Below are 24,964 nucleotides of genomic sequence, written 5' to 3'. Positions count from 1 at the left end.
TAGGTTTGTCCCTGTATGGAACAACTGATGGGTTCAAGATCGAGAAAGGAGCATGACAGGGCTGTCTACTGTCACCCTGTTTGTTTACCCTATAAGCTGAGCACTTCATGAGAAATGCTGGGCTGGACAAGTTACAAGCTGGAATCAAGATAGACAGGAGAAACATCAACAACCTCAGACATGCAGATGATACCACTCTAATGGCACAAAGGGAAGAGGAAATAAAGAGCCTTTTGATGAGGGTGAAGGAGGAGAGTGAAAGAGTCGGCTTAAGACTAAATATTAAAAAAAACTAAGATCACGGCAACCAGTCCCATTACTACATGGCAAACAGAAGGGGAAAAGGTGGAAGCAGTGACAGATTTCCTCTTCTTGGGCTCCAAAAACACTGCAGACAGTGACTGCCACCATGAAATCAGAAGACGACTGCTTCTTGACAGGAGAAGCATGGTGAGAGGAACACACAAAAAACTCACTCAGATCTAGGCTTCTGACTGCTCTCCTACCTTGGTGTTCTTTCACAACTGGTCTCGTTGGTCTCTAATCTCTCCCTGTTCCTGTGGCTGCTCAGGTTAGAATTCACCTCCTGCTGGGGATGTGACTTAGCAGATCACAGGTTCTAGGGAACAGACCACAAGGAGGGGGCTCTGTAGCCCCACTGCTCCAGGCTTTAGGGAAGGTGGGAGACTCTCATCTTTCTTAACTGAATGTCTTCAACAACTTCTTACTTCTCCCTTCAATTAGTGATAAAGTTAAGGTTAAAATCAACATGTGAGCCCAGAAGAAAGTGGTCAAGAGCAGGTCACCTAGGGCTGCCTTTTCATCTTCAACTTCAGTTATCCGTTCACCAGAGGGCCAAACAGAGGTCTAGGTTCTAGGTTAATGGCCCAGCTAAGCTCATTAACTGAATAGGAACAGGGGTTTGGGGCTACCAGTGCTGTTACTATTTCATAGTAACCTAGTTGGGTTGGTGAAGTGAAGTGAAAGTCGCTCAGTCGTGTCCAAATCTTTGTGACTCCACTGACTATACAGTCCATGGAATTCTCCAGGCCAGAATACTGGAGTGGGTAGCCTTTCCCTTCTCCAGGGGATCTTCCCAACTCAGAGATTGAACCCAGGTCTCCTGCATTGCAGGTGAATTCTTTACCAGCTGAGCCACAAGGGAAGTTGGGTTGGTAGGTCCTGGTCATTTCTTTCATCTGAGTCATGAATCTATCACTAGGTCAGAACCCAAGCAACCATCAGCTCCATAAGAATGAGGTCTTTTCAAATTGTTCTCCCAACACCTAGTACACTACTTGCCACATTAAAAGAAAGCAACTACCATCTGTTGAATAAACAAGCAAATCTCAGAATGCACAGTTTCAAAGGACAGGCCTTTGCCATAAGCATATCAAGCTAGATTCTCCAAGATTCCCTCTGTCCTGTTCTTCAGCCAGGGTGGTGACACAAACATGCTAATAAGCCTCAAGGCTTGAGGATTTTACAGATCCAGAAGGCTCTGCTGGCACATTTGAGTAACCCGAAGGGATTTCTGTTTTCTAATACTAATACCTGTTCCTGAACCTCACTCAATACCAGTTAAATCAGAACCCTGAAATGAGACCTAAGTAACAGTATTTAAAGAGCCTCTTAGTGATCCTAATGTACAGCCCAGGTGAGAACCACTGATGAGTGAGATGCACCTTCTTAGGCTGAGTTAGAAGAAACCCCAGCGACAATACTGCAAACCTAAGGGCCAAGGTGGAGAAGGCAATGGCACCCCACTCCAGTACTCTTGCCTAGAAAATCCCATGGACGGCGGAGCCTGGTAGCTGCAGTCCATGGGGTCGCTAAGAGTCGGACACGACTGAGCGACTTCACTTGCACTTTTCACTTTCACGCATTGGAGAAGGAAATGGCAACCCACTCCAGTCTTCTTGCCTGGAGAATCCCAGGGATGGGGGAGCCTGGTGGGCTTCTGTCTATGGGTCACACAGAGTCGGACACGACTGAAGCGACTTAGCAGCAGCAGCAGCAAGGGCCAAAAGGGAGGAATAAATATCTTTTCTCTAATTTTACAATTTACTAGGTTTATCTACTAGGTGTATCTACTTAAGCTGTAGGAAAGCTAGATAGCCATCAGTAGGTAGAGGCTTCGTTAATAAATCCACTGCTCAGCCACAGCATGATTATCAGACACTTAGGGAGAAATAAGATGAATGTAAAATAATTTTTTATTTATTTATCAAGGCTGATACTATGAGAAGGCAAAAAAAAGGATCAAAGACACCCAGATACTGTGAAAATGCAAGCTAACAAGAAGCAGAGAAGGAATGGGCCAACTTAAGAGGCAGCTTAAAGGTTTCAAATGACTGAACCAGCTTAACATGGGACAGGGAATACAGCAGGGGCCATTCTGCTGCCAGAGTTCAAAATGGAAGTGGTGGAAGAGACGCACATGCCACCATCAGACAGGCACTGACAAGTCAGAAAGAAAAAGGCTGAGAAAGGGAACTTTCGAAGGGAAAAACAACATGACAAGAGACATCTGGGCTTTACAAAATCACTGAGGACATAGACTTTGTTCAGAAATCCTTGGAGTGGCTTCTCTACTGTAGTTAACGTGTGAACATGAGCTGAAGGCAAGGGTGAGGACACCCAGAGCCCAGGGAGAAGCAGCAGCCTGAGGGCAGAAATGGAGGCAGGGGATGAAGCTCAGGGGACAGCACCGAGCTGGGAGATGCGAGGTCGCCTTGGAACGTCTCCCGGTTCACTCCTCACCTGAAAGAATGGAGGCTGTGCCCCTGGCAGAACTCACACTTGAGGCAGAATGTGGATGCTAGGAACTTGGGATTAACGGGGAAATGGACAGGATTTCAGACTTGAAGTCAACATTGAGAGGCAACCTGGTGAGGAAAAGAGGACTGCATTTTCCCATCAGCGTTTTGTTTCTCAAGTTCATCTGATGGTCATAACTTGGCCAGGAACAGCATAGTTGCTCCTGGGTTGGGGGATGTGAAAATGAGTTTGGCTTGGAGTCCATGGCCAAGGGTGGGAGAAGGAGGTGGAGTGGGCACAGGTGCTCAGTGCCATGGATGGAAGGACAGGCAGGAGGGGCCCTGGGGAAGCACAATGGAGAAAGAATAAATCTCCACAAGTGGGATTTGGGGGCAGGGTGTGTGTGTTAGGGGAGGGGTAATAATGGAGGCTGCCCAGAAAAAAGGGAAGTTGAATAAAGGGAAGTTTCTCCATTAGCTGAGAATTTCTGATTGCTTAGATTTGACCTTGGAGCCAACTATGAAGAGGCAATCTGCCACACAAGGGATTGGTGTAGACAAAATTGCAGGGAGAAGGTTCATAAGTTGCTTTTTCTAAGGCACTGTTTTCAAATACTATTGAGAACTTCACAGCCGATGAATCAGGCCAGCCAGAGACAGGCTGGTGACCAGGCAGCAGCAGAGCCAACCTGACTGCCCAGTGACATGACACTGACAAAATGCAATGCTGTTGGCCCTGTGTGTGTGTGCTCAGTTGTGTCCAGCTTTTTTGTGACCCCAGGGACTGTAGCCCACCAGGCTCCTCTGTCCCTGGGATTTCCCAGGGAAGACTACTGAAGTGGGTTGCCATTTCCTTCTCCAGAGAAGGAAATTCTTAGTACACATATCAATCCCTGGAAAGAGCAGAGGATGGGTCTGCTTTAGTACCTTCAAAGGCAAAGCTAGGAAGCAGATACAGTAGAAAGAGACAGCTCCCAGGAAGAACAAAAGAAGACTGACCTACTGTCTAGAGATGTATTTAAAACAAATACCCCCAAATATTAGGTAAGACCTACAACCTATCTAGATAAGACCTATAACCTGCCAGGAGCCGGTGAGAGACATTCCACTCGTGACAAAGGTCATGAGGAAGGAGGCTCGGCATACGCAAAGGCGGGATCGAGCCTCAGGAGTCCCCCCGGATATTCTCGAGCATCTTCCCCCAAAAAACCAGAGTCTGCCTACTTTGTTGCTTTGTGCTCTCACCTCTGACTTTACTGGGGGCTGTCCCCCACCACCATCTCGCTCTCACTGACAAAGAGTTAACTTACAGCTCCAATTAACAAAGTTCCTGGGCAACTAGGAGTGTTTAAATCCAAACCCCTCAGATGGCTCTCTAACTCGCCTGACAAGTTTACCCGGACTCCTACAGCTATGCATACGATTGTTTACAGTCTCCCAGTCTCGAGAGGCACAGGAAGCTTAGAGCCTCTCAGAGAGTTAGAAACTGTCAGAATAAACAGTAAAGGATTTCATTGATGCTTGTTGCCAAGTTTTCACATCCCCTGTATTGTATCCTTGAATGTGTATTAATTAATAGTTGGTATGTAGAAAAGTAGTGGCCTTGGTGTTAGAACTTTAGACCCTTAAGGTAATAAATGCTTTCCTTTGTTGTAAACCCATTATACATCCGCCCTATAGAAATGCAATTTTATCTTTGGAAGATGGTGCCAAATCTTAAAATAATTACTCTTAGAGAAAATAAGTCTTTGTTGATAAGTCCTTGTCAAGAGTCATAAAATGTTAATAGGCCTTCTGGCCAGAAGATGATGTAAATCACCTAAACCATTTGTATACAATAAATTTGCAGGAATGAAACCCTGGTTTTTGATAAGGATCAGAGACTGCTGACTTTGCATCCCCTATTATCCTCTATGTGTAACTTAGGGTATATAAGCCCCTGTTTAAAATAAAGCTATGGGCCTTGCTCACCAACGCTTGGTCTCCCCATGTCATTTTACTCCTTAACTTCCAGCTGAGTCTCCATCTGGAGCGCGGATATCCTCTGCGACCATTTATTTGTCTGGGCTTCTAAGACCCACTCGAGAAGGTGTCTAAGGTGGGGCACCTTCCGCTATTCGAGAGGGCGCCTGCGGCCATCCGTGGTCAGAGCTAACCTGGTGTCACGGGTTATATTGATTTTCCGCGTAAACCAAGCTACTCAGCCTCTTTTCTCCACTGAATTTTCCTACTGAGCTATCCTCATTCTATTACTCTTTATATCTCTAATTAACATTTGAATAGGTCGCCTAAGCCGTCTCTCCTTCGAATACCCTGGATCAGCCGGGGCTGGACCCCAGCAATAACCTATCTAGTTTTGCCTTCCTTTTAACAGGGCTTCCCAGGTAGTGCTCCAAGCCCTAAAAATGAACTCTCTCCCTGCTTTTCAGATCTTTCTGGAATCCTATTGTCCTAGATTTTCCCTGCTTCATCAAGTCTTTCTTCCACTTTCACCAAAACCTCTGAAAGACACTGAATCTTGAAAGGAGCTGGGTCCTCTACTGGCCGTTATATATTCTCAGTGCCCAGAGCCAGCACTTGGCAGATAGAAGAGGATTAAATACGAAAACCTTATTTGTCCTTTCTCCATCAGCCAGATAACATCAGAGAGAAAAATGAGTTGCAGAAAAGAAGTCGCCCCGGATTAAGAACTGGGTAACTCACAATCAAAAATGGACAAAAGATCTAAAGAAGACATACAGATGGCCAAAGAGAAACGGAAATCAAAATTTGCAAATCAAAATACCTATGATGAGGTATTACCTCACATCAGTAAGAATCAGTTCAGTCGCTCAGTCATGTCCGACTTTTCGCGAACCCATGAACCACAGCACGCCAGGCCTCCCTGTCCATTACCAACTCCCAGAGTCCACCCAGACCCATGTCCATTGAGTCGGTGATGCCATCCAACCATCTCATCCTCTGTTGTCCCCTTCTCCTCCTGCCCTCAATACTTCCCAGCATCAGGGTCTTTTCAAATGAGTCAGCTCTTCACATCAGGTGGCCAAAGTATTGGAGTTTCAGCTTCAGCATCAGTCCTTCCAATGAACACCAAGGACTGATCTCCTTTAGGATGGACTGGTTGGATCTCCTTGCAGTCCAAGGGACTCTCAAGAGTCTTCTCCAACACCACAGTTCAAAGCATCAATTCTTTGGCACTCAACTTTCTTTATAGTCCAACTCTCACATCCATACATGACTACTGAAAAATCATAGCCTTGACTAGACGGGCCTTTGTTGGCAAAGTAATGTCTCTGCTTTTGAATATGCTGTCTAGGTTGGTCATAACTTTCCTTACAAAGAGTAAACGTTTTTTAATTTCATGGATACAGTCACCATTTGCAGTGATTTTGGAGCCCCCAAAAATAAAGTCAGCCACTGACTGACATCAGTCAGAATAGTCATCACCAAAAAGTCTACAATAACAAATGCTGCAATAGAAAGGGGAACATAAACCGGTGCAGTCACTGTGGAAAATGGTATGGAGGTTCCTCAAAAAATTAAAAATAGAGCTACAACATGATTCACAATCCCACTCTTGGGCATATATCCAGAGTAAACCACAATTCAAAAAGATGCTATTGGCAATTTGGACCAGATAATTCTGTGCTTTGTAGGGTTTTTAGCAGCATCCTTGCCCTCTCCCACTAGATGTCAGAAGGACATTCCCTCCCAACAACCCAGTCATGACAACAAACAAAAATCTGTCTAGACATTGCCAAGTGTCTCCTGGGGTGGCCAAATCACCCCATTTGGGAACTACTGGTTTAGAAGAACCACCAGTGACATAGCAGGTGAGGAGATCAGAAAGCAGACTCATCTGAATGGTCTTTATCATGAGCCAATGTCTCTTCACGGCTTTTCTCTAGAAACAACAGAGAGAGGCTGTTAGCTAGAAAATCCTACTCCACAAAGCCAAATACTACAGGCTGGATGAAGCAACACTATGTCTCAACAGGAGCAAATGAATCCACTCAAATCTCTCTCACAACAAATGCATTCCGGGAAACTGGGACCCTCAGCATTGGAGGTATGCCAACTGAATGTCATGCTATTATTTCTGGTGGACAGGATGAACACCCCAGGCATGGAGGTAAGACCAAACGTGGGTCGGAGGCTTATGCTCCTCATATTCCTACAACAAACTCTCACCTCTGAAGGCGCACTGGACAAGTCTCCTTCCTACAAAGAATTTAAAATACAATCCATCTTATAAAGAAAGGCTAAAGGAGAGAAATACTCTACCATGTCATCTTTGCCAGAGAGGGGTGACCTCTCTATAGCCACTAAAAAGGAGTCTCTTGAAATGTGAAAATATACATCAGATTTTAACAAAGCTCAAAGAGTGTCAGAGAAGAAAAACTGAGAATCAACTCCTTGGCTGGGGTCAACTACCTTCAGCAAAGTAAAAGTAAAGGTGATTTTGGTTTCCTAGAACTACTGGTACACATCCTACTGGAAAATAAAACTACGGGTACACACGCTACTGGAATATTCAACTCAAAACCAGTATCAACTTATCTGAATTTAATTAAAAAGCTGATGAAATAAAAATCTAAAAATTATACCAAAGGAAAAATATTGATGAAAGGAAAAATAAACAAAAATCACAACAAGGAAACAACACAAATACATAGGAATGCTCTTGAGATTTCCTATTAAAGAAAAACTATAAAACTTGATTGAATAGTAACTGGAAAGACATATCATGTTCCTGAATGACTCCCAGATACAGATTCCTCATTATTTTCTAGATTCGGTGCTAAGTCACTTCAGTCATGTCTGACTCTGCTTCCCCAAGGACTGTAGCCTGCTAGGTTCCCCTGTCTACGGAATTCTCCAGGCACAAATACTGGAGTGGGCTGCCATGCCCTTCTCCAGTTTTCAAGATTCAGTTCAGTTCAGTTCAGCCGCTCAGTTGTGTCCGACTCTTTGTGACCCCATGAACTGCAGCACACCAGGCCTCCCTGTCCATCACCAACTCCTGGAGTTCACCCAAACCCACGTCCATCGAGTCAGTGATGCCATCCAGCCATCTCATCCTCTGTCGTCCCCTTCTCCTCCTGCCCCCAATCCCTCCCAGCATCAGTCTTTTCCAATGAGTCAACTCGTCACATGAGGTGGCCAAAGTACTGGAGTTTCAGCTTTAGCATCAGTCCTTCCAAAGAACACCCAGGACTGATCTCCTTCAGAATGGACTGGTTGGATCTCCCCACAGTCCATGGGACTCTCAAGAGTCTTCTCCAACACCACAGTTCAAAAGCATCAATTCTTCTGCGCTCAGCTTTCTTCACAGTCCAACTCTCACATCCATACATGACTACTGGAAAAACCATAGCCTTGACTAGACAGACCTTTGTTGGCAAAATAATGTCTCTGCTTTTGAATATGCTATCTAGGTTGGTCATAACTTTCCTTCCAAGGAGTAAGCATCTTAATTTCATGGCTGCAGTCACCATCTGCAGTGATTTTGGAGCCCCCAAAAATAAAGTCTGACACTGTTTCCACTGTTTCCCCATCTATTTCCCATGAAGTGATGGGACCAGATGCCATGATCTTAGTTTTCTGAATGTTGAGCTTTAAGCCAACTTTTTCACTCTCTTCTTTCACTTTCATCGAGAGGCTTTTTAGTTCCTCTTCACTTTCTGCCATAAGGGTGGTTAGGATTAGTTAATTTTAATCAATATCCTGATAGAGTTTTATTTCTCTATAAATTATAAAATTATTTTAAAATCATTTTAACATAGGAAAATGTGTTGAATATAATGAATCTTTTATATGAAAATACTGATTATCTTTTCATATAATCAGTATACACATGTATAAGCAAAAATAATATAGTCTATTCTATTATGTGCTAACTGTACTTCTAAGAAGCCTTACATAATCAAAAATTGTCATATAAAAATAATCATTTCAATCAGAAAAGGAGAATTCAATCTAGAAAGTGAGTAGTGATAGTTATTTTTCCCCACAGAAGATTCTTACTATAATTTATATATTATCACATAAGAAATTCCCTGGCAGTGGTTAAGAATCCACGTAGGGGACACTGGTTTGATCCCTGGTCCAGGAAGATCCCACATGCTACAGGGCAACTGAGCCTTTGTGTTACAACTGCTGAAGCCCAGAGGCCCTAGAGCCTGTACTCTGCAACAAGTAAAGCTCAGCAATAAGAGGCCCTCACACTGCAACTAGAGAGTACCCCCCACTGGTCACAACTAGGAAGCTGGTGCATAGCAACGAAGATCCAGCACAGCCTAGAACAAATAAATAAAGTTATAAAAAAATGTTTTTAAAAAGTTGATTTAAACTACTAACATCAACCAAAAAACACAGAGATGCTTCCTTATTTGCCTTCTAATCCAGAAGTCTCAAGGCCAGTTCTGTCATACCTGGCCTTGACCTTGCTTTGACCTTGAGGTTGTCATCACAGTATAGATCACAAGCATAAAGCAAAGACAGCCATCATGTACTGGAACAACAGTATGTGTGAATTCCTCTGCTTTATTTGGTTGCAACAGTGGTTTTCCATTTAAGAGAGCTTTCTACTTATAACGTGTGCTATCAGTCAAGCAAAGCAAATCTTGGTTCTTAACTGACTGTTACACTCAACAGTGTTGTGAACTCAATCGACAGAAGAAATGCCTTTGCACCAAAATATCTGCATTGTTGTTTCCTGAACTTTTCAACTACATGAATTTTTTTGCTTTGCTCTTTATAATTTTTAATACAATTCTTTAATGAGCATGTAAGTCTATAATCATACAGAAAAATATTTTTAATTAGGAAAAGCATTTTTGAAAAAGGCACCTTTAATTTCACCATCTCACTCTAACAATTATTCTCGTTTACAACATTTTCCTCCAAACTTTACCAAATGGAGTTTTTCTGTAGCTGTATATATACACTGTCTATATAACTAATGTTTTATGGTTTTATTTATATCTTGAAAGCACTGTTATGCTGCACCACAATATTCATAATTAATACTTAAATACTTTGAATAATATTTCAACAGACTGATGTAACATAAGTTATCAGTATCTACCCATTTGGGCATTAAGGTTATTATATCGTCAATAAAAAGCTAGTGAAAAATCTCTTCATATACAGTATTCTTATGCTGCTAATGCTTTTATTGGGATAACTTCCCAGAAATGAGATCATTATCTCAAAGGGTATGAACATTTTTATGCCTTTAGGTATTACAGGGTCATTCAAAAGGACTATCCCTGGAGAAGGAAATGACAACCCACTCCAGTATTCTTGCCTGGAATTGACAAGTCCACTGACAGAGGAGCCTGGCAGGCTGCAGTCCATGAAGTTACATGACTGAGCACACAGGCATGAGGGTGGAGGGAGATGTGTTTGTAGCAATAAACTTGGTAGAACTTAAAAAAAAAAGTCAATCCCAATTTATGCTACACTCTACAATGAACAAGACTTTCTCTTTACCACTGTTATACCAGCACAGATCTTGATGATTTTAAAGTATACTTTTGCTAACTTAGTAAGGACAAACCATTACCTTAATATTGCCCTAATGTGTATTTTTCTCATAACTGGCAAGTCAAAAAATTTCTTCTACATTTGCTCTTTATTTGTGGACACATTCAAATCTAAATTGGGAACGCTTGTTCTTAGCCAAGATCAAGTACTCTGCAGTGGAGATAACACAGGATTTGGAAGCATGTATCAGTTTTCAAACCAGGCAGGCCAGGGATCCAAATGTGGCTCCGTTATGTCCCAGCCATTTGACCTTGGCTCACTGTAAAACAGGACGACAGCTACCCCACGTGGCTGCTATAAGGACTAAATGAGACAAACTCTGCTGCTGGTTTTCAGCCAGAGTATTCATGAGAATCACCTCCAAGCCTGTAAAATTATTGAAGCCAGATCTTACCCCAGGCCAAATGAGTCAGAAACTCAAGGGGCAGAACCCAGGGCTATGTATGTTTTTTTAAAAGCACAGGCAGTGACTGTCCTTCCCTGTGGGAACATTTCTGCTTTACACTCCCAGGAAAGCACCACATACACAAAGCACACAACACTCCACTCTCATTCTCAGAGCTTACCTTGCCTCCTGCTTCACTGAGAAAACAGAAGCACAGACTCCCCCAGCATTCTCAGCTCGGCCTTTTCTCCTGCACTGTGAGCATGCTAACTCCCCCTCCCTGTGCAGACTGGCTGCCAGTCCTCTCAGCCCACGAGGTCATGGACCCAGCAAGTGCCCCCTTTCTCTTGTACATCAATTCCTCCCCTTCTGTCTACCAGGTCATTCCCACCAGCTTACAAAACCATGTGGTCACATCACGTACCTTCACACAGACACACACACACATTCATTCTTATTCTCACATGCATCCCTGGTTTCCACTCTATTTCTGTTCCCCTTTATGGCAAAACTCCCCTCAAATGGTTTACATCTGCTGCCCCCATCCCCTTCTCTGCAAGATCATAAACTACTCCGTTTCCAAATCCAAGGGTAAATGCTTGTCTCTTCCTCCCTGGTCTATCCTCAGCTCACCATGCCCTTCAGAAAGCTTGTTCTTCACTTGGCTTCCAGGTGAACTCTCTCCTCTGGTTCCTCTTTTACCAAGGAAGCATGTCCTTCCTAAGTCCTTCCGAAAGCATCCTCTCCTCTTCCTGACCATGAAGCACTGTGGCTGAAAGAGTCACTTGTTCCTAGGACCTCTTATCTACTATGGTTCCTTTGGTGAAGTCAGTCTCACTGCTTTAATTTTCATCAATGCACAAATAATTCCCAAGGAAGGGAATCTTATCTTCAAGCCAGACTCTGCCCAGGAAAACCAGACTCATCTACACAAGCACACACTTAACATACAAACATGTGTCCAAACACACACTTCTAGTCAACCCCATCCAAACAGGCTGTTCCCTGACCTTCTATCTCACCTTCCCAGGCCAAAAAACCTAAAAACTTCCCAGACTCCTCCTCCTTTCATGGCTCACAGCCTCCATGAAGGCAAATCCTACTGGCTCTATTTCAAAAATATATCTAGAAACAGATGAGTCCTTACATATTCTATTGCTCCCACCTTGGTCCCAGTCACAATCATCTCTCACCTGAACTACAGCAACAACCTCCAATGGTTCTGCTTGGTCCCCACAGACTCTTCTCCACAAAGAACCAGAGTGGTTTTGAAATACAACTCGGACCAGGTTCACTCCTCTGCTCAGAACCCTTCAGTGGCTTCTCAGATCACTCAGGGGAAAAGTCCAAGTGTTAGCAGAGGTCTCCAAGACCCTACGTGATTTGACCTGAAGGCTTTCTAACATCATGTCCTCCCCCATCACCTCTTCTCCCCTCTGATCTGGCTCTTCCAGCCGCCCTGTGGTTTTCAAACATGACCTGCAGGCGTCTATCTCAAGGCTCCCTCTGCCCTACATTTTTACATGTTTCATTCCTTGGTTCCCTTCAGCTTTCTGCTAAGATGTCACCTTATCCATGAGGCCATCTCCAACCAACCTACATAAAAGAGCATCTCCCACCGTGGTACGCCTGTCACCCTCATTCTCTCCATATCCCTTCATTGTATTCAACACTACCCAGGGGTGTGTGCGTGTATTTTTATGTTGTTTTTTCCCTTATTCCTTTTGCCCCCTAAGAATACAAATTGTGCACGGGAAGGGACTAGGTTTTGTTCCTTGCTAACTCCTCACAGCCTGGCACATACTAGGTGCTCAAGATACATTTGAAGGAATTAGAGAAGACATCTGCCTCCTTTAAACAGGCTGCTATATAAATTTGAAAAAGAACATTTAGGTAACAAAAAAGAGCTCCTGGAAGAACATAAAATTCAAGAGAACATAAACATAAAACTCAAGAGAAGATAAATGTAGATGTCAAAATCTCACAAATGTCAAAGTTGAAAAACTGGAGAGAAAAGGTAAAAAAATTAGGCAATCTTTCCAAAACATCCAGTTTCTGAATAATACACAGGCCACGAGAGGATAAACCATTCAAGGAAACTTCTTGCAACTGTGGCCGTAAGTGTCCTGACTGACAGTGCCTACTGAGGGCTTAACACAATGAATGGCTCATGATCACGAAACTTCAGAAAACCATGGACACAGCAGATCCAAGAAACATCCAGAAAAAGGGTCAATAAACAGGCTTCATAAAAAGAATCAAGGGTTAGACAAGCACTGAGCTTCTTACCAGTACCAACTGAAACTACAAGACAACGGATCAATGAGTTAAAAACATAGAGAAAATAATTTCAGGCTTGTACTCATATAATTTTCAATTAAGTATAAAAGTAGAATAAAGCCATTTTCAGACACATAAGGCTTCAAAAATGTTTAATTTCATGTCTTCTTTCACCAGAGGATGCACTTCGCTAAATAAGAGATTAAACCAAGTATGAGGAAACTGAAATCTAAACAGCTATGAGAGAGGTGAAAAGAACTGTCAGGATGATGGGGAGGGACATATCACAGCGACAGCTATGCCATCAGTCTCCTGAGCAACCACTCCTGATTATGTCAGAAGTCTTGGAGGGAGAATTATTCAACAAATTAAAATGACAGTCTACTTAAGGTGTCTGCATACACTGCATATTGGAAATTTACACAACTAGGGAAGAGTTTGAAAATATATAAAAACAAAATAAACACAAAGGTAAGTATTAACTTCTCAGAAAACAAAGAGGATTCAGGAAAGGAAAATGAATCATGGTAAACTACACGGCTCCACTTTTGCACTCAGTTCAGTTCAGTTGCTCAATCATGTCCAACTCTTTGCGACCCCATGGACTGCAACATGCCAGGCCTCCCTATCCATCACCAACTCCTGGAGTTTACTCAAACCCATGTTCATTGAGTCGGTGATGCCATCCAACCATCTCATCCTCTGTCGTCCCTTTCTCCTCTCTGCTTCAATCTTTTCCAGCATCAGGGTCTTTTCAAATGAGTCAGCTCTTTGCATCAGGTGGCCAAAGTATTCGAGTTTCAGCTTCAACATCAGTCTTTCCAATGAACACCCAGGACTGATCTCCTTTAGAATGGACTGGTTGGATCTCCTGGCAGTCCAAGGGACTCTCAAGAGTCTTCTCCAACACCACAGTTCAAAAGCATCAATTCTTTGTGCTCACCTTTCCTTATAGTCCAACTCTCACATCCATACATGACTACTGGAAAAACCACAGCCTTGACTAGATGGACCTTTGTTGGCAAAGTAATGTCTCTGCTTTTCAATATGCTGTCTAGGTTGGTCAAACTTTTCTTCTGAGGAGCAAGTGTCTGTTAATTTTATGGCTGCAGTCACCATCTGCAGTGATTTTGGAGCCCAAAAAAATGAAGTCTGACACTGTTTCCCCATCTATTTGCCACGAAGTGATAGGACCAAATGCAATGATCTTTGTTTTCTGAATGTTGAGCTTTAAGCCAACTTTTTCACTCTCCACTTTCACCTTCATCAAGAGGCTTTTTGGTTCCTCTTCACTTTCTGCCATAAGGGTGGTGTCATCTGCATATCTGAGGTTATTGATATTTCTCCCTGTAATCTTGATTCCAGCTTCTGCTTCTTCCAGCCCAGCATTTCTCATGATGTACTCTGCATATAAGTTAAATAAGCAGGGTGACAATATACAGCCTTGATGTACTCCTTTTCCTATTTGGAACCAGTCTGTTGTTCCATGTCCAGTTCTAACTGTTGCTTCCTGACCTGCATACCGGTTTCTCAAGAGGCAAGTCAGGTGGTCTGGTATTCCCATCTCTTTCAGAATTTTCCACAGTTTATTGTGATCCACACAAAGGCTTTGGCATAGTCAATAAAGCAGAAATATATGTTTTTCTGGAACTCTCTTGCTTTTTCCATGATCCAGTGGATGTTGGCCATTTGATCTCTGGTTTCTTTGCCTTTTCTAAAACCAGCTTGAACATGTGGAAGTTCATGATTCACATATTGCTGAAGCCTGGCTTGGAGAATTTTGAGCATTACTTTACTAGCATGTAAGACGAGTGCAATTGTGTGGTAGTTTGAGCATTCTTTGGCACTGCCTTTATTAGGGATTGGAATGAAAACTGACTTTTGCCAGTCCTGTGGCCACTGCTGAGTTTTCCAAATTTGCTGGCATGTTGAGTGCAGCACTTTCACAGCATCATCTTTTAGGATTTGCAATAGCTCAACTGGAATTCCATCACCTCCACTAGTTTTGTTCATAGTGATGCTTTCTAAGGCCCACTTGAGTTCACATTCTAGGATGTCTGGCTCTAGGTGAGTAATCACACCACCATGATTATCTGGGTCGTGAAGATCTTTTTTGTACAGTTCTTCTGTGTATTCTGGCCACCTCTTCTTAATATCTTCTGCTTCTGTTAGGTCCATACCATTTCTGTCCTTTATTGAGCCCATCTGTGCATGAAATGTTCCCTTGGTATCTCTAATTTTCTTGAGGACATCTCTACTCTTTCCCATTCTATTGTTTCCCTCTATTTCTTTGCAGTGATCACTGAGGAAGGCTTTCTTATAACTCCTTGCTATTCTTGGAACTCTCGATTCAAATGGGTATATCTTTCCTTTTGTCCTTTGCTTTTTGTTTCTTTTCTTTTCACAGCTGTTTGTGGACCTCCTCAGACAGCCATTTTGCTTTTTTGCATTTCTTTTTCTTGGGGATGGTCTTGCTCCCTGTCTCCTGTACAATGTCGTGAACCTCCGTCCATAGTTCATCAGGCACTCTGTCTATCAGATCTAGTCCCTTAAATCTATTTCTCACTTCCACTTTATAATCGTAAGGGGCTTTGATTTAGGTCATACTTGAATGGTCTAGTGGTTTTCCCTACTTTCTTCAATTTAAGTCTGAATTTGGCAATAAGGAGTTCATGATCTGAGCCACAGTCGGCTCCCAGTCTTGTTTTTGCTGACTGTATCAAGCTTCTCCATCTTTGGCTGCAAAGAATATAACCAATCTAATTTCGGTGTTGACCATCTGGTGACGTCCATCTGTAGAGTCTTCTCTTGTGTTGTTGGAAGAGGGTGCTTGCTATGACCTGTGCATTTTCTTGGCAGAACTCTATTAGCCTTTGCCCTGCTTCATTCTGTATTCCAAGGCCAAATTTGCCTGTTACTCCAGGTGTTTCTTGACTTCCTACTTTTGCATTCCAGTCCCCTATAATGAAAAGGACATCTTTTTTGGGTGTTAATTCCAGAAGGTCTTGTAGGTCTTCATAGAACCATTCAACTTCAGCTTCTTCAGCATTACTGGTTGGGGCATAGACTTGGATTACTGTGATATTGAATGGTTTGCCTTGGAAATCAACACAGATCATTCTGTCTTTTTTGAGACTGCATCCAAGTACTGCATTTCGGACTCTTGTTGACTATGATGACTACTCCATTTCTTCTAAGGGATTCTTGCCCACAGTAGTAGACATAATGGTCATCTGACTTAAATTCACCCATTCCAGTCCATTTTAGTTCACTGATTCCTAAAATGCCGACGTTCACTCTTGCCATCTCCTGTTTGATCACTTCCAATTTGCCTTGATTCATGGACCTCACATTCCAAGTTCCTATGCAATATTGCTCTTTATAGCACTGGACCTTGCTACCATCACCAGTCACATCCACAACTGGGCACTGTTTTTGCTTGGCTCCGTCTCTTCATTCTTTTCGGAGTTATTTCTCCACTGATCTCTGGTAGTATATTGGGCACTTATATATTGGGCACTTACTGACCTGGGGAATTCATCTTTCAGTGTCATATCTTTTTGCCTTTTCATACTGTTCATGGGGTTCTCAAGGCAGGAATACTGAAGTGGTTTGCCATTCCCTTCTCCAGTGGACCACATTTTGTCAGAACTCTCCACCATGACCCGTCCTTCTTGGGTGGCCCTACACAGCATGGCTCATGGTTTCATTGAGTTAGACAAGGCTGTGGTCCATGTGATTAGATTGGTTAGTTTTCTGTGATTGTGGTTTTCAATCTGTCTGCCTTCTGATGGAGAAGGATAAGAGGCTTATGAAAGCTTCCTGATGGGATAGATTGACTGAGGGGGATACAGGGTCTTATTCTGATGGGCGGTACCATGCTCAGTAAATCTTTAATTTTCTGTTGATGGGTGGAGCTGTGTTTCCTCCCTGCTATTTACCTGGGGCCAAATTTACCTGCTATTTACCTGAGGTGGAGGTAATGAAGAACAGTGACCTCCCTCAAAAGATCCCATGCATGTACTGCTATAGTCTGTGTCCCCAAGCCTGCAGCAGGCCACCAGTGACCCATGCCCTCGCTAGAGACTCCTGGACCCACCCCAGACACCTACAGGCAAGTCCGGGACAGTCTCCTGTGGGGCCACTGTTCCTTTCTCCTGGGTCCTGGTGCACAAGCTTCTGCTGTGCCCTCCAAGAGTCTATTTCCCAGTCCTGTGTAAGTTCTGGCAGCTCTAAGTACTTTTACACTACTTAATATAAGTGCCAAAAATAGTTACAACTGAAATTAACTATATTGGAAAGATGGGGGGATAAAAGGAAAGATACATGGAGTGGGGGTAGAGGATGATGAAAAAGTCAAGTTCTTAACCACTAGAACAGCAATAAATAATAACTAAAACTGGAATTTGAAGATGAGGAGGTAAATGATATAAGAATCAGCTAAATTGTAAGCAGTTGTCTGGGGATCTGGAGGCTTAGGGCTTTTGTTTTTCATAAAACAATATATGCTTTATGTTTTCATAAAAAAAACATACGTCTCTTTAACTATCTGCATAGTCGTACCTTTGGTAAAAAAATAAAAATTATGTCAACTGGCCTTACCACACTTAACTAGCAGCAGAAGATGACTTTTCAGAAGGAAAATTTAACAATGTATATCAAAATGTCACATAAGCACACTCTTTGACCTAGCCATTCCACTTTTACGAACTAAGAAAATCACTCTACAAGGGAAAAACGAATGCATGACTTAGGATATTCATTGGCTATTTTGTGTTTCTTTTTCTAAAAATTGCTGCTCATTTTCTTTGTTCATTCTTCCACTGACTTGATAGGGGTATTTTACTCTCTGATTTATAGAAACTTTTTGCATATTAGGGGTATTAACCCACTGTTGTAACTCATGCTGCAAATAAAACCATATCTTTTGTCATACGAAGTTTTACATTTTTATATAAATAGGTCTATCAGTTTTATTTCTGGCTTTCTAAATTTAGATAAATATTTTCCCATATATTCTTTGGACTTTTTTTTTTACATTTAGACCTTTAATTGATGTATATTTTATTTTGGTATATGGTGGGAAATTGGGCTCAAGTTTATTTTCTTCTAAAATCATAGCCAGTTGTCCAATAGCATTTATTGAGTAATTTCTTTTTCAACTGATGTAGAGACTAAAATATAATCAAATTTTCATATTTAGATAGATGTAAACAGGTGTACACACATACACACACACACATATATATACACACACAAACATATATACGTATATATAGAGGCAGACCTTGTTTTACTGTTCTTCATAGATACTGCATTGCTTTACAAACTGAAGTTATGTGGCAACCAAGCATTAAGCAAATCTATTGATACCACTTTTACAACAGCATTTGCTCACTTCATGTCTATGTCACATTTTGGTAATTCTCACAACGTTTCAAACTTATTTTTTATTATTCTACTTGTTATGGTGATCTTTGATGCTACTACTATAACTCCCTGGAGGTTCAGATGATAGCAGTTTTTAGCAATAAAGTATTTTTAATTAAGGTATGTACTTTCTTTCTAGACAATCGATCTCCGAGTTTGGAAGATCCCCTGGAGAAGGGAATGGCAACCCACTCCAGTATTCTTGCCTGGGAAATCCATGGACAGACGAGCCCCGTGGGTTACAGTCCATGGGGTTGCAAAGAGTCAGACACGACTAAATGACTAACACTTTCACTTTCAATGTTATTGCACACTTAATAGACTATAGTATAGTGTAAACATAATTTTTCTATGCACTAGGAAACCAAAAGTTCATGTGACTGGCTTTCCTACGATATTTGCTTTATTGCAGTGGCCTGGAATGGAACCCATGGTATCTCTAAGGTATGCCCATGTGTATACATATGTACGGTACATACAGTATACACATCTGTTTTGGACTCAGTTCTCTTCCACTGCTTTAAGCCACCGTGTAACACAGTGAAGCCAGATCAAAAGAAATCACTCACCTGTCCTTCTTCATCAAAAGCCATAACCACCACGGCAGCTCCAAACTTCTTAATCTTTCTGGCCTTCTCCAAGAAGTCATCCTCTCCCTCCTTCAAGCTGATGCTATTAACAATGCACTTCCCCTGGCAGCACTTTAAGCCGGCTTCAATCACAGCAAAATTGGAAGAGTCAATGCACAAGGGCACCTGAGCACAGAAAGGCAAGACGATCACAGAAAGACAGCAAGTCACCACAAATCCCCTTCCAAGGACTCTCATATATTCCCTCTTTCTCCTTTAGGGAAACAATATACAAATAACAGAGATAGGATTTTAATCTTTTTCTTGTTCCTAAATACCAAAATATTTGGAGTAATTCCAGTCTAACAAGAGACTTCATATGTGGGCCAGAAACTGGTAACTCAAAAGATCATAGCTAAATATCAGATTGAGAGCACAGAAGTCATTTCACTGGGGTCATTTCGCCCCCTCTGATTCTGATTTTAAACAGGTCATTTAGCTTCTCTTCACCTTAAATTCTCAAAATATTTACTCCCAGAGAAGCCTTGAGGCTTCTAAGTGCAGAGCTTTAAGACACAAATGAAGGATGGGTTAATGTAATTCAATGCTTACCACAGGACTTCTCACTTAAACATTTGCTGAAACTTAACAAAAAAATGACAGCCCTAGCTCTAAAGGCACTAGGAAGTGTCCTTAAAAGAATAACAAAAACAAAAAAAAGTCAAAACTCACTCATCACAAGTTCAATTGTAAAGAAATGAACATTTTTAATTTTTTAGAACCCATCTAAAATTTTTGAAAAGCTTGACACAAAAATTAACTTTCATCTTAAAGAACAAATGTAAAAGCCAACATTAATACCTCAATTTAATCTTGTTTTATAATTTTGTCTTACTCTGATATGCCTAAAAAGGTCTCTTCTTCCTGCAATAAGGAAGGACTATCTGATATCTGAGTTCCCTAGTCTGTGGTAGAAACAGAACTAATGATTTGGTAGGAACAGCTAAGTATATCCTTCAGAGGCATGAGAAGTTAGTTCTTAGCCTATTCAGACATCAGAGGAAATTCAATAATCCTTGTGACCAATTCCAGAAGCCTTGCAAACAGTCGCACTACGGTCACATCTTTTTCTTTGAAGTCTGGTTTATATTGAAAGGCTGCCATTATGTGAGAAAATGAACAACCAGAAACCACTGAGCTTTCAACACAGTACAACAGAAAACCAGCGTATGAGATGACAGACAAAGGGAAAAGTGACAAAGTCAATGAGCGACAGAGCAGCACGTGTAAATTCCCCTTGATGAATCGACGTTCTGCACAACCTTGGCAATGTCAGGCTCGGAAGCAATGAAGTTGCAGAATCTGGTCATTGCACTTGGACCATCCAGCATGCCATCATCCATGTTAATATCCAACACCTGGGCTCCCATTTCCACCTGCATTTTGGCAACGCTCAGTGCTTCCTGAGGAAAGAATTCAAGAGGAAGCAGTATCAGGAGAGGGTAACTCAAGAAAAGGCTGACAAAAGTAGTCCTTCATCATCCCGGGCAGCCCCTTCTAATTCCACTAGGCTACCTAGCCAGCCCTTCACCGTCCCACCCCGACCCTGAGCTGCTCTCAACCATCACAGATGAACCTTTCCTAAACATCTCTTCCATCACAGTTCATCACTCCTCAGAACCCCCAGAGGCTCTGATTCCTCCCGTAAAGAATCTCAGTCCCTCAGCATGGTGTTCCAGATCCTGGGGACCTGCCCCATCATCTTATCCAATTCAACATCTCCCCCCGAACCCTGGCACCCTTCACCCAGCTAAATCTGCTCCTACCTCTGTGCCACACATATTGTTCCCTCTGTTTCAAATATAACCCTCTCCCTTTCTGTACTATTTAAGACCCAGCTCAATTCCCACCTCCTTCAAGAAAAGTCATTACAGAAACCATCCAAAACTTATCTAACTATTCACCAAATCATGCAAAGCATTCACTGCAGGCTACTGACAGCAGTTACATGAAATATAAGTTAAACTTTTTTATGCTAAAAGGATTTTCAAATCCATTAATACATTATTATACACTGTAAATCTCCAAGTACAAAATACAGCATTTCCCACTTATGATCATTTAAGGAATATCCTGTAGGATCAGCGTTTCAGAGAACATACTTTGGGAAACATACTTTGCTTATTCCACAATGACTAGCTGCCTCTAAACATCTGCAACAATTATAAACATTATCACATGGTATATGACATTACCATTTCCTCATGGTTTCACAAATATGGGCTTATTCTCTGAAACAGATTTTAAGCATTTGGAAAATTGAGAAAGATCTTATGTATCTCCTATTCTTGTTTGAACAATGATAGGCAAAACAGATATGTTCAATAAAGTTTTCTAACTGACTGGCAGAGACTTTAAGTCTTTGTTGTATGCTTCATAGTGTAATAAAATAAGCAGGGATAAAATCAACAGTAGATTCTAATATTGTCCTAATTTTTTATTAGCCAAAGAAAATCAAACAAATTTTTAGCAATCATGAGAAGAGGCATAAGACCCTCTGGCACAGGCCACAAGGGAAAACCATTCATAATGAGGCATGAGACCCTCTGGCACAGACCATGAGGGAATTCCATTCACAATGATCCAACATTACACAGAGAAAAAGGGTTGCAATAAGATTCAGCAAATCAAAAAGTGTTTTGGTATCAGCAATATATTAAATATCATGAATAAAAAGAAGCATAAGTCATAGTCCTTGTTCTTGAAGGGCTTACATCTAGTTGAGGGCATACGACAGTCATATAAGAAGCTATGAATGCTGCCATACGATGTGAGAGTCAAATGTTTTGCCTAAACACCTGGAAGGGCGAGATCTCTGAGGACTGAAGAGAGAAAGCTACCTGAGAGGGAGTGGCTTCAGCTGCCCCTGGAAAACAAACTGGAGGAAGCAAAGGGGAGACAGTAAGCAGTGACCTGCTTAGACCAGAGGTCAAAAGACACAAAACAGAGACCCAACGCCTGACCTTTCTACATCAGAAGAGCAACAGAATAATAGCTCAGGGGTCCAACTTCCCACACATGCTCCAAGGGATGAAGTGATTTGTTTAAAGATGCACAAGTTGAGTGAACAGACTGGACTGGATCTTCTCTCAGGTCAGTGCTCATTCCCGTAACCACAGAACCTTGAGGGAACACTAAATAGGGGAACTACAATCCAGCGAGGAGTCATTCCTCCCCACACAATTCCTACTTCCCAGCCCCATCCCTGCTGAGACAGCAGAGCAGTGAAGGGTATGGGCTTGGAGGACTTGGGGTCTAACATTCACTTGCTGTGAAACAACAGGCCAGTGGTTTAACCTCCCCCAAGCCTTCAGCTGGACATCTGTAAAATGGGGATGATAACAGCAACTCTCTCACAGGTCTGAAAAGATGAAGTAAATAATGCCACAAAGCGCTGAGCACAGGCATATAGTAAGACCTTAGGAGATGACAGATACCACTCCCACTTGCCTGCTTCTTCCTAAAACGCTGTCTGCTCTCAGTAGCAAATCTATCAAATCTGAGACTGAAAAGGACACCACAGACTGGTTTTAATTATCAAAACATAAAGAGAACACCGCCACTGCAGAACTCTATACCACCATGAACGGTCATAGGGATTTCATAAGAGTATACATGCATGAAGGCCTGGAGGCAGAAGAAAGCCTCCTGGAACATTCAGATGACAGATCAGGACAGAAGGCAGGTTGGTATCTAACTGGAGAGGACTGGATGATGGCCTGGGGAGTTTGGGTTGAATCCCATGTGCAAAAAAAGCCACCCCATGAAAGCTTTTGAACTTGGGGAGACCATAGCAGCAGGACGTGGTGGCTGAGCAGTAGCAGAGATGAAGGGAAGAAGACAGATGGGAACCATCAGGAACCATATAACCACATAACCGAAGTACCCGCAGAGCAGATCTCCATGGGACACCACAGAGCACTCATTAACACGGTCATAAAGGAGAAGGCAATGGCACCCCACTCCAGTAGTCTTGCCTGGAAAATCCCGTGGACGGAGGAGCCTGGTAGGCTGCAGTCCATGGGGTCGCTAGGAGTTGGATACAACTGAGCGACTTCACTTTCACTTTTCACTTTCATGCATTGGAGAAGGAAATGGCAACCCACTCCAGTGTTCTTGCCTGGAGAATCCCAGGGATGGGGGAGCCTGGTGGGCTGCCGTCTATGGGGTCGCACAGAGTTGGATACGACTGAAGCGACTTAGCAGCAGCAGCAGCAAAGGATGATAAATGCACACTTTCTCTGTGACTAAAACTAAGTCTACTTTGATACTGGTTGCTGAAGATCTAAAGGTTTTAAAATCTTAAAATGAGAGAAGGTTAATGAAAAAAATAAAATCATTAAAGCCCAGATCAGATTCCTCCGTGATTTAACTTCATATTTGCATAAGAAAAAAGAAGTCGGTCCATGGTGGGCTCTCTCTGGATTAAATTCTGCTCATTCATAGAATGATCAAGTTTAAGAACACTAGGGCAAAACTTTTCAAGGCAGGGCCTATTCTTTCTTTTGTGTTTGCTTGTTTATTGTAGTTTACAGTGAATAGAATCAATAATACCATGCTGGTCAGTATCTGATGTGGTCATGAGAATATAAATAGGAATTTTCTTGGCTTTCCATTTCTTTGAAGGATTTGTGAGAAGCTGAAATGAACAGTATCTTCAAACTTTTAAAATTTCACAATTAATAGAAACAGCTAGAACCTGGGTCCCTCCCATCTCATCCCATTTCATACCTCGAGTGCATTTTTTTAACAAATATCAACAAGAGCAGCTTTGATTTTTCGAAGCCTCATCCTCCCACCAGCCTGGCCGGCTGCAAACACACTTTACCATTCTCACACTGTCTGGTAGCTCTGCTAACAATGCTATCAAAGGCAGAGCAGCTTTGTTTACATGCTGTCTTAGCCAAAATACATGGCGGATGCCTCAAGGGTCTTATTAATGATGCTCACTTCATAATTTCCTGCCATGATGAGCTTAGCAAATCTCCTGGATCCTGCAACGTTACAGCGCTCTCCAATGTTAACAAAGTTGGTGTATGGTCCAATCCTGAAGGGCTCTAGACCTTAAAAGGAGAAGTATTTTGAAAATTTTCTGAAAATACATGTAAAGACAAGAGACAGAAAACAAATGTTGTCGTGAGATAGAAAAGAAGTTTCTATGCCACATCCCATCTGACTAGCTAGGCATGGCCTTTTCCCCTAGGGATATTTAAACACGGTACAAGTCTCTACGTTTATAACCAGAACTCTCAAAAGAAGAAATATTTCAGGGTTGGAAATTGCAAATTTCTCTAAAGAGCTGAATCGTAACCAGCTCTGAGTAACAAAGCAAAATTATCATCATATTCTTATGTAACCAAGAGTCTGGGGCAAAAGCCATGAGGTTAGAATCTAAAGGAATGCTCCCCAGCTGTCCCTTCAGACATGGGCTCGAAGCCAGAGGGAGTAAGCTTTCTTAATCCTACCAACAGTGTATTTAGAGTTTTATCTCATCTCTTTGATCCAGAGGGCAAGAACCAATAATCAGCAAGGCCAGACAGGGTCACTAGGAAGGACTCGGGCTGAACACTGGGAGACAGCTGACCCTGGGCGAGCCACTTAGGCTTTTTGCTCCTCCTTCCTTATTTGTCAAGGGACAATAACATCTCCCCGTTAAAGGCTGATTTAGCGGCAAATATCAGATAATTACTATGGATATGTTACACTGAGGAAAAAAGCAACATGCAGTATAAAGTACTACCAGAGGAAATGACCTTTAACTGTTTTTGTTCTACTTAATATTTACAGTATTAGGAGCAGAAGCCTTGCTAGATGGTCACAGGCAGGCTCTGGGGACAGTCAGCCCCAGGATGCAAGCCTGTACAGCCATTTTAGTCAGCACCCCAGGGGGCTTGTCTCGGAGGCTTCAGCTTACGAAAGGGCTCCAGGTC

At 42.3% G+C, this 24,964-nt stretch overlaps 1 protein-coding gene across 4 annotated transcripts in view; it reads right to left on the bottom strand.

Annotated features, from left to right (window-relative positions):
• The window catches only part of MTR (5-methyltetrahydrofolate-homocysteine methyltransferase), a 132,314-nt gene that overhangs the window by 65,075 nt on the left and 42,275 nt on the right, over positions 1 to 24,964 (bottom strand). For 3 of the 4 annotated variants that reach the window (XM_010820411.4, NM_001030298.1, XM_024986503.2), the window contains 3 exon segments: positions 23,985 to 24,097; positions 20,297 to 20,437; positions 18,975 to 19,160 (listed from right to left, as the gene is read on the bottom strand). In XM_010820411.4, the coding sequence (XP_010818713.1) occupies positions 18,975 to 19,160; positions 20,297 to 20,437; positions 23,985 to 24,097 (440 nt within the window). 4 annotated transcript variants of the gene reach the window in all.

Source organism: Bos taurus, chromosome 28 (genome assembly GCF_002263795.3).
Source record: "Bos taurus isolate L1 Dominette 01449 registration number 42190680 breed Hereford chromosome 28, ARS-UCD2.0, whole genome shotgun sequence".
Classification (NCBI taxonomy): domain Eukaryota; kingdom Metazoa; phylum Chordata; class Mammalia; order Artiodactyla; family Bovidae; genus Bos; species Bos taurus.
The sequence above is the reverse complement of the archived record's forward strand: the minus strand, read 5'-3'. Positions and strand labels throughout refer to the sequence as shown.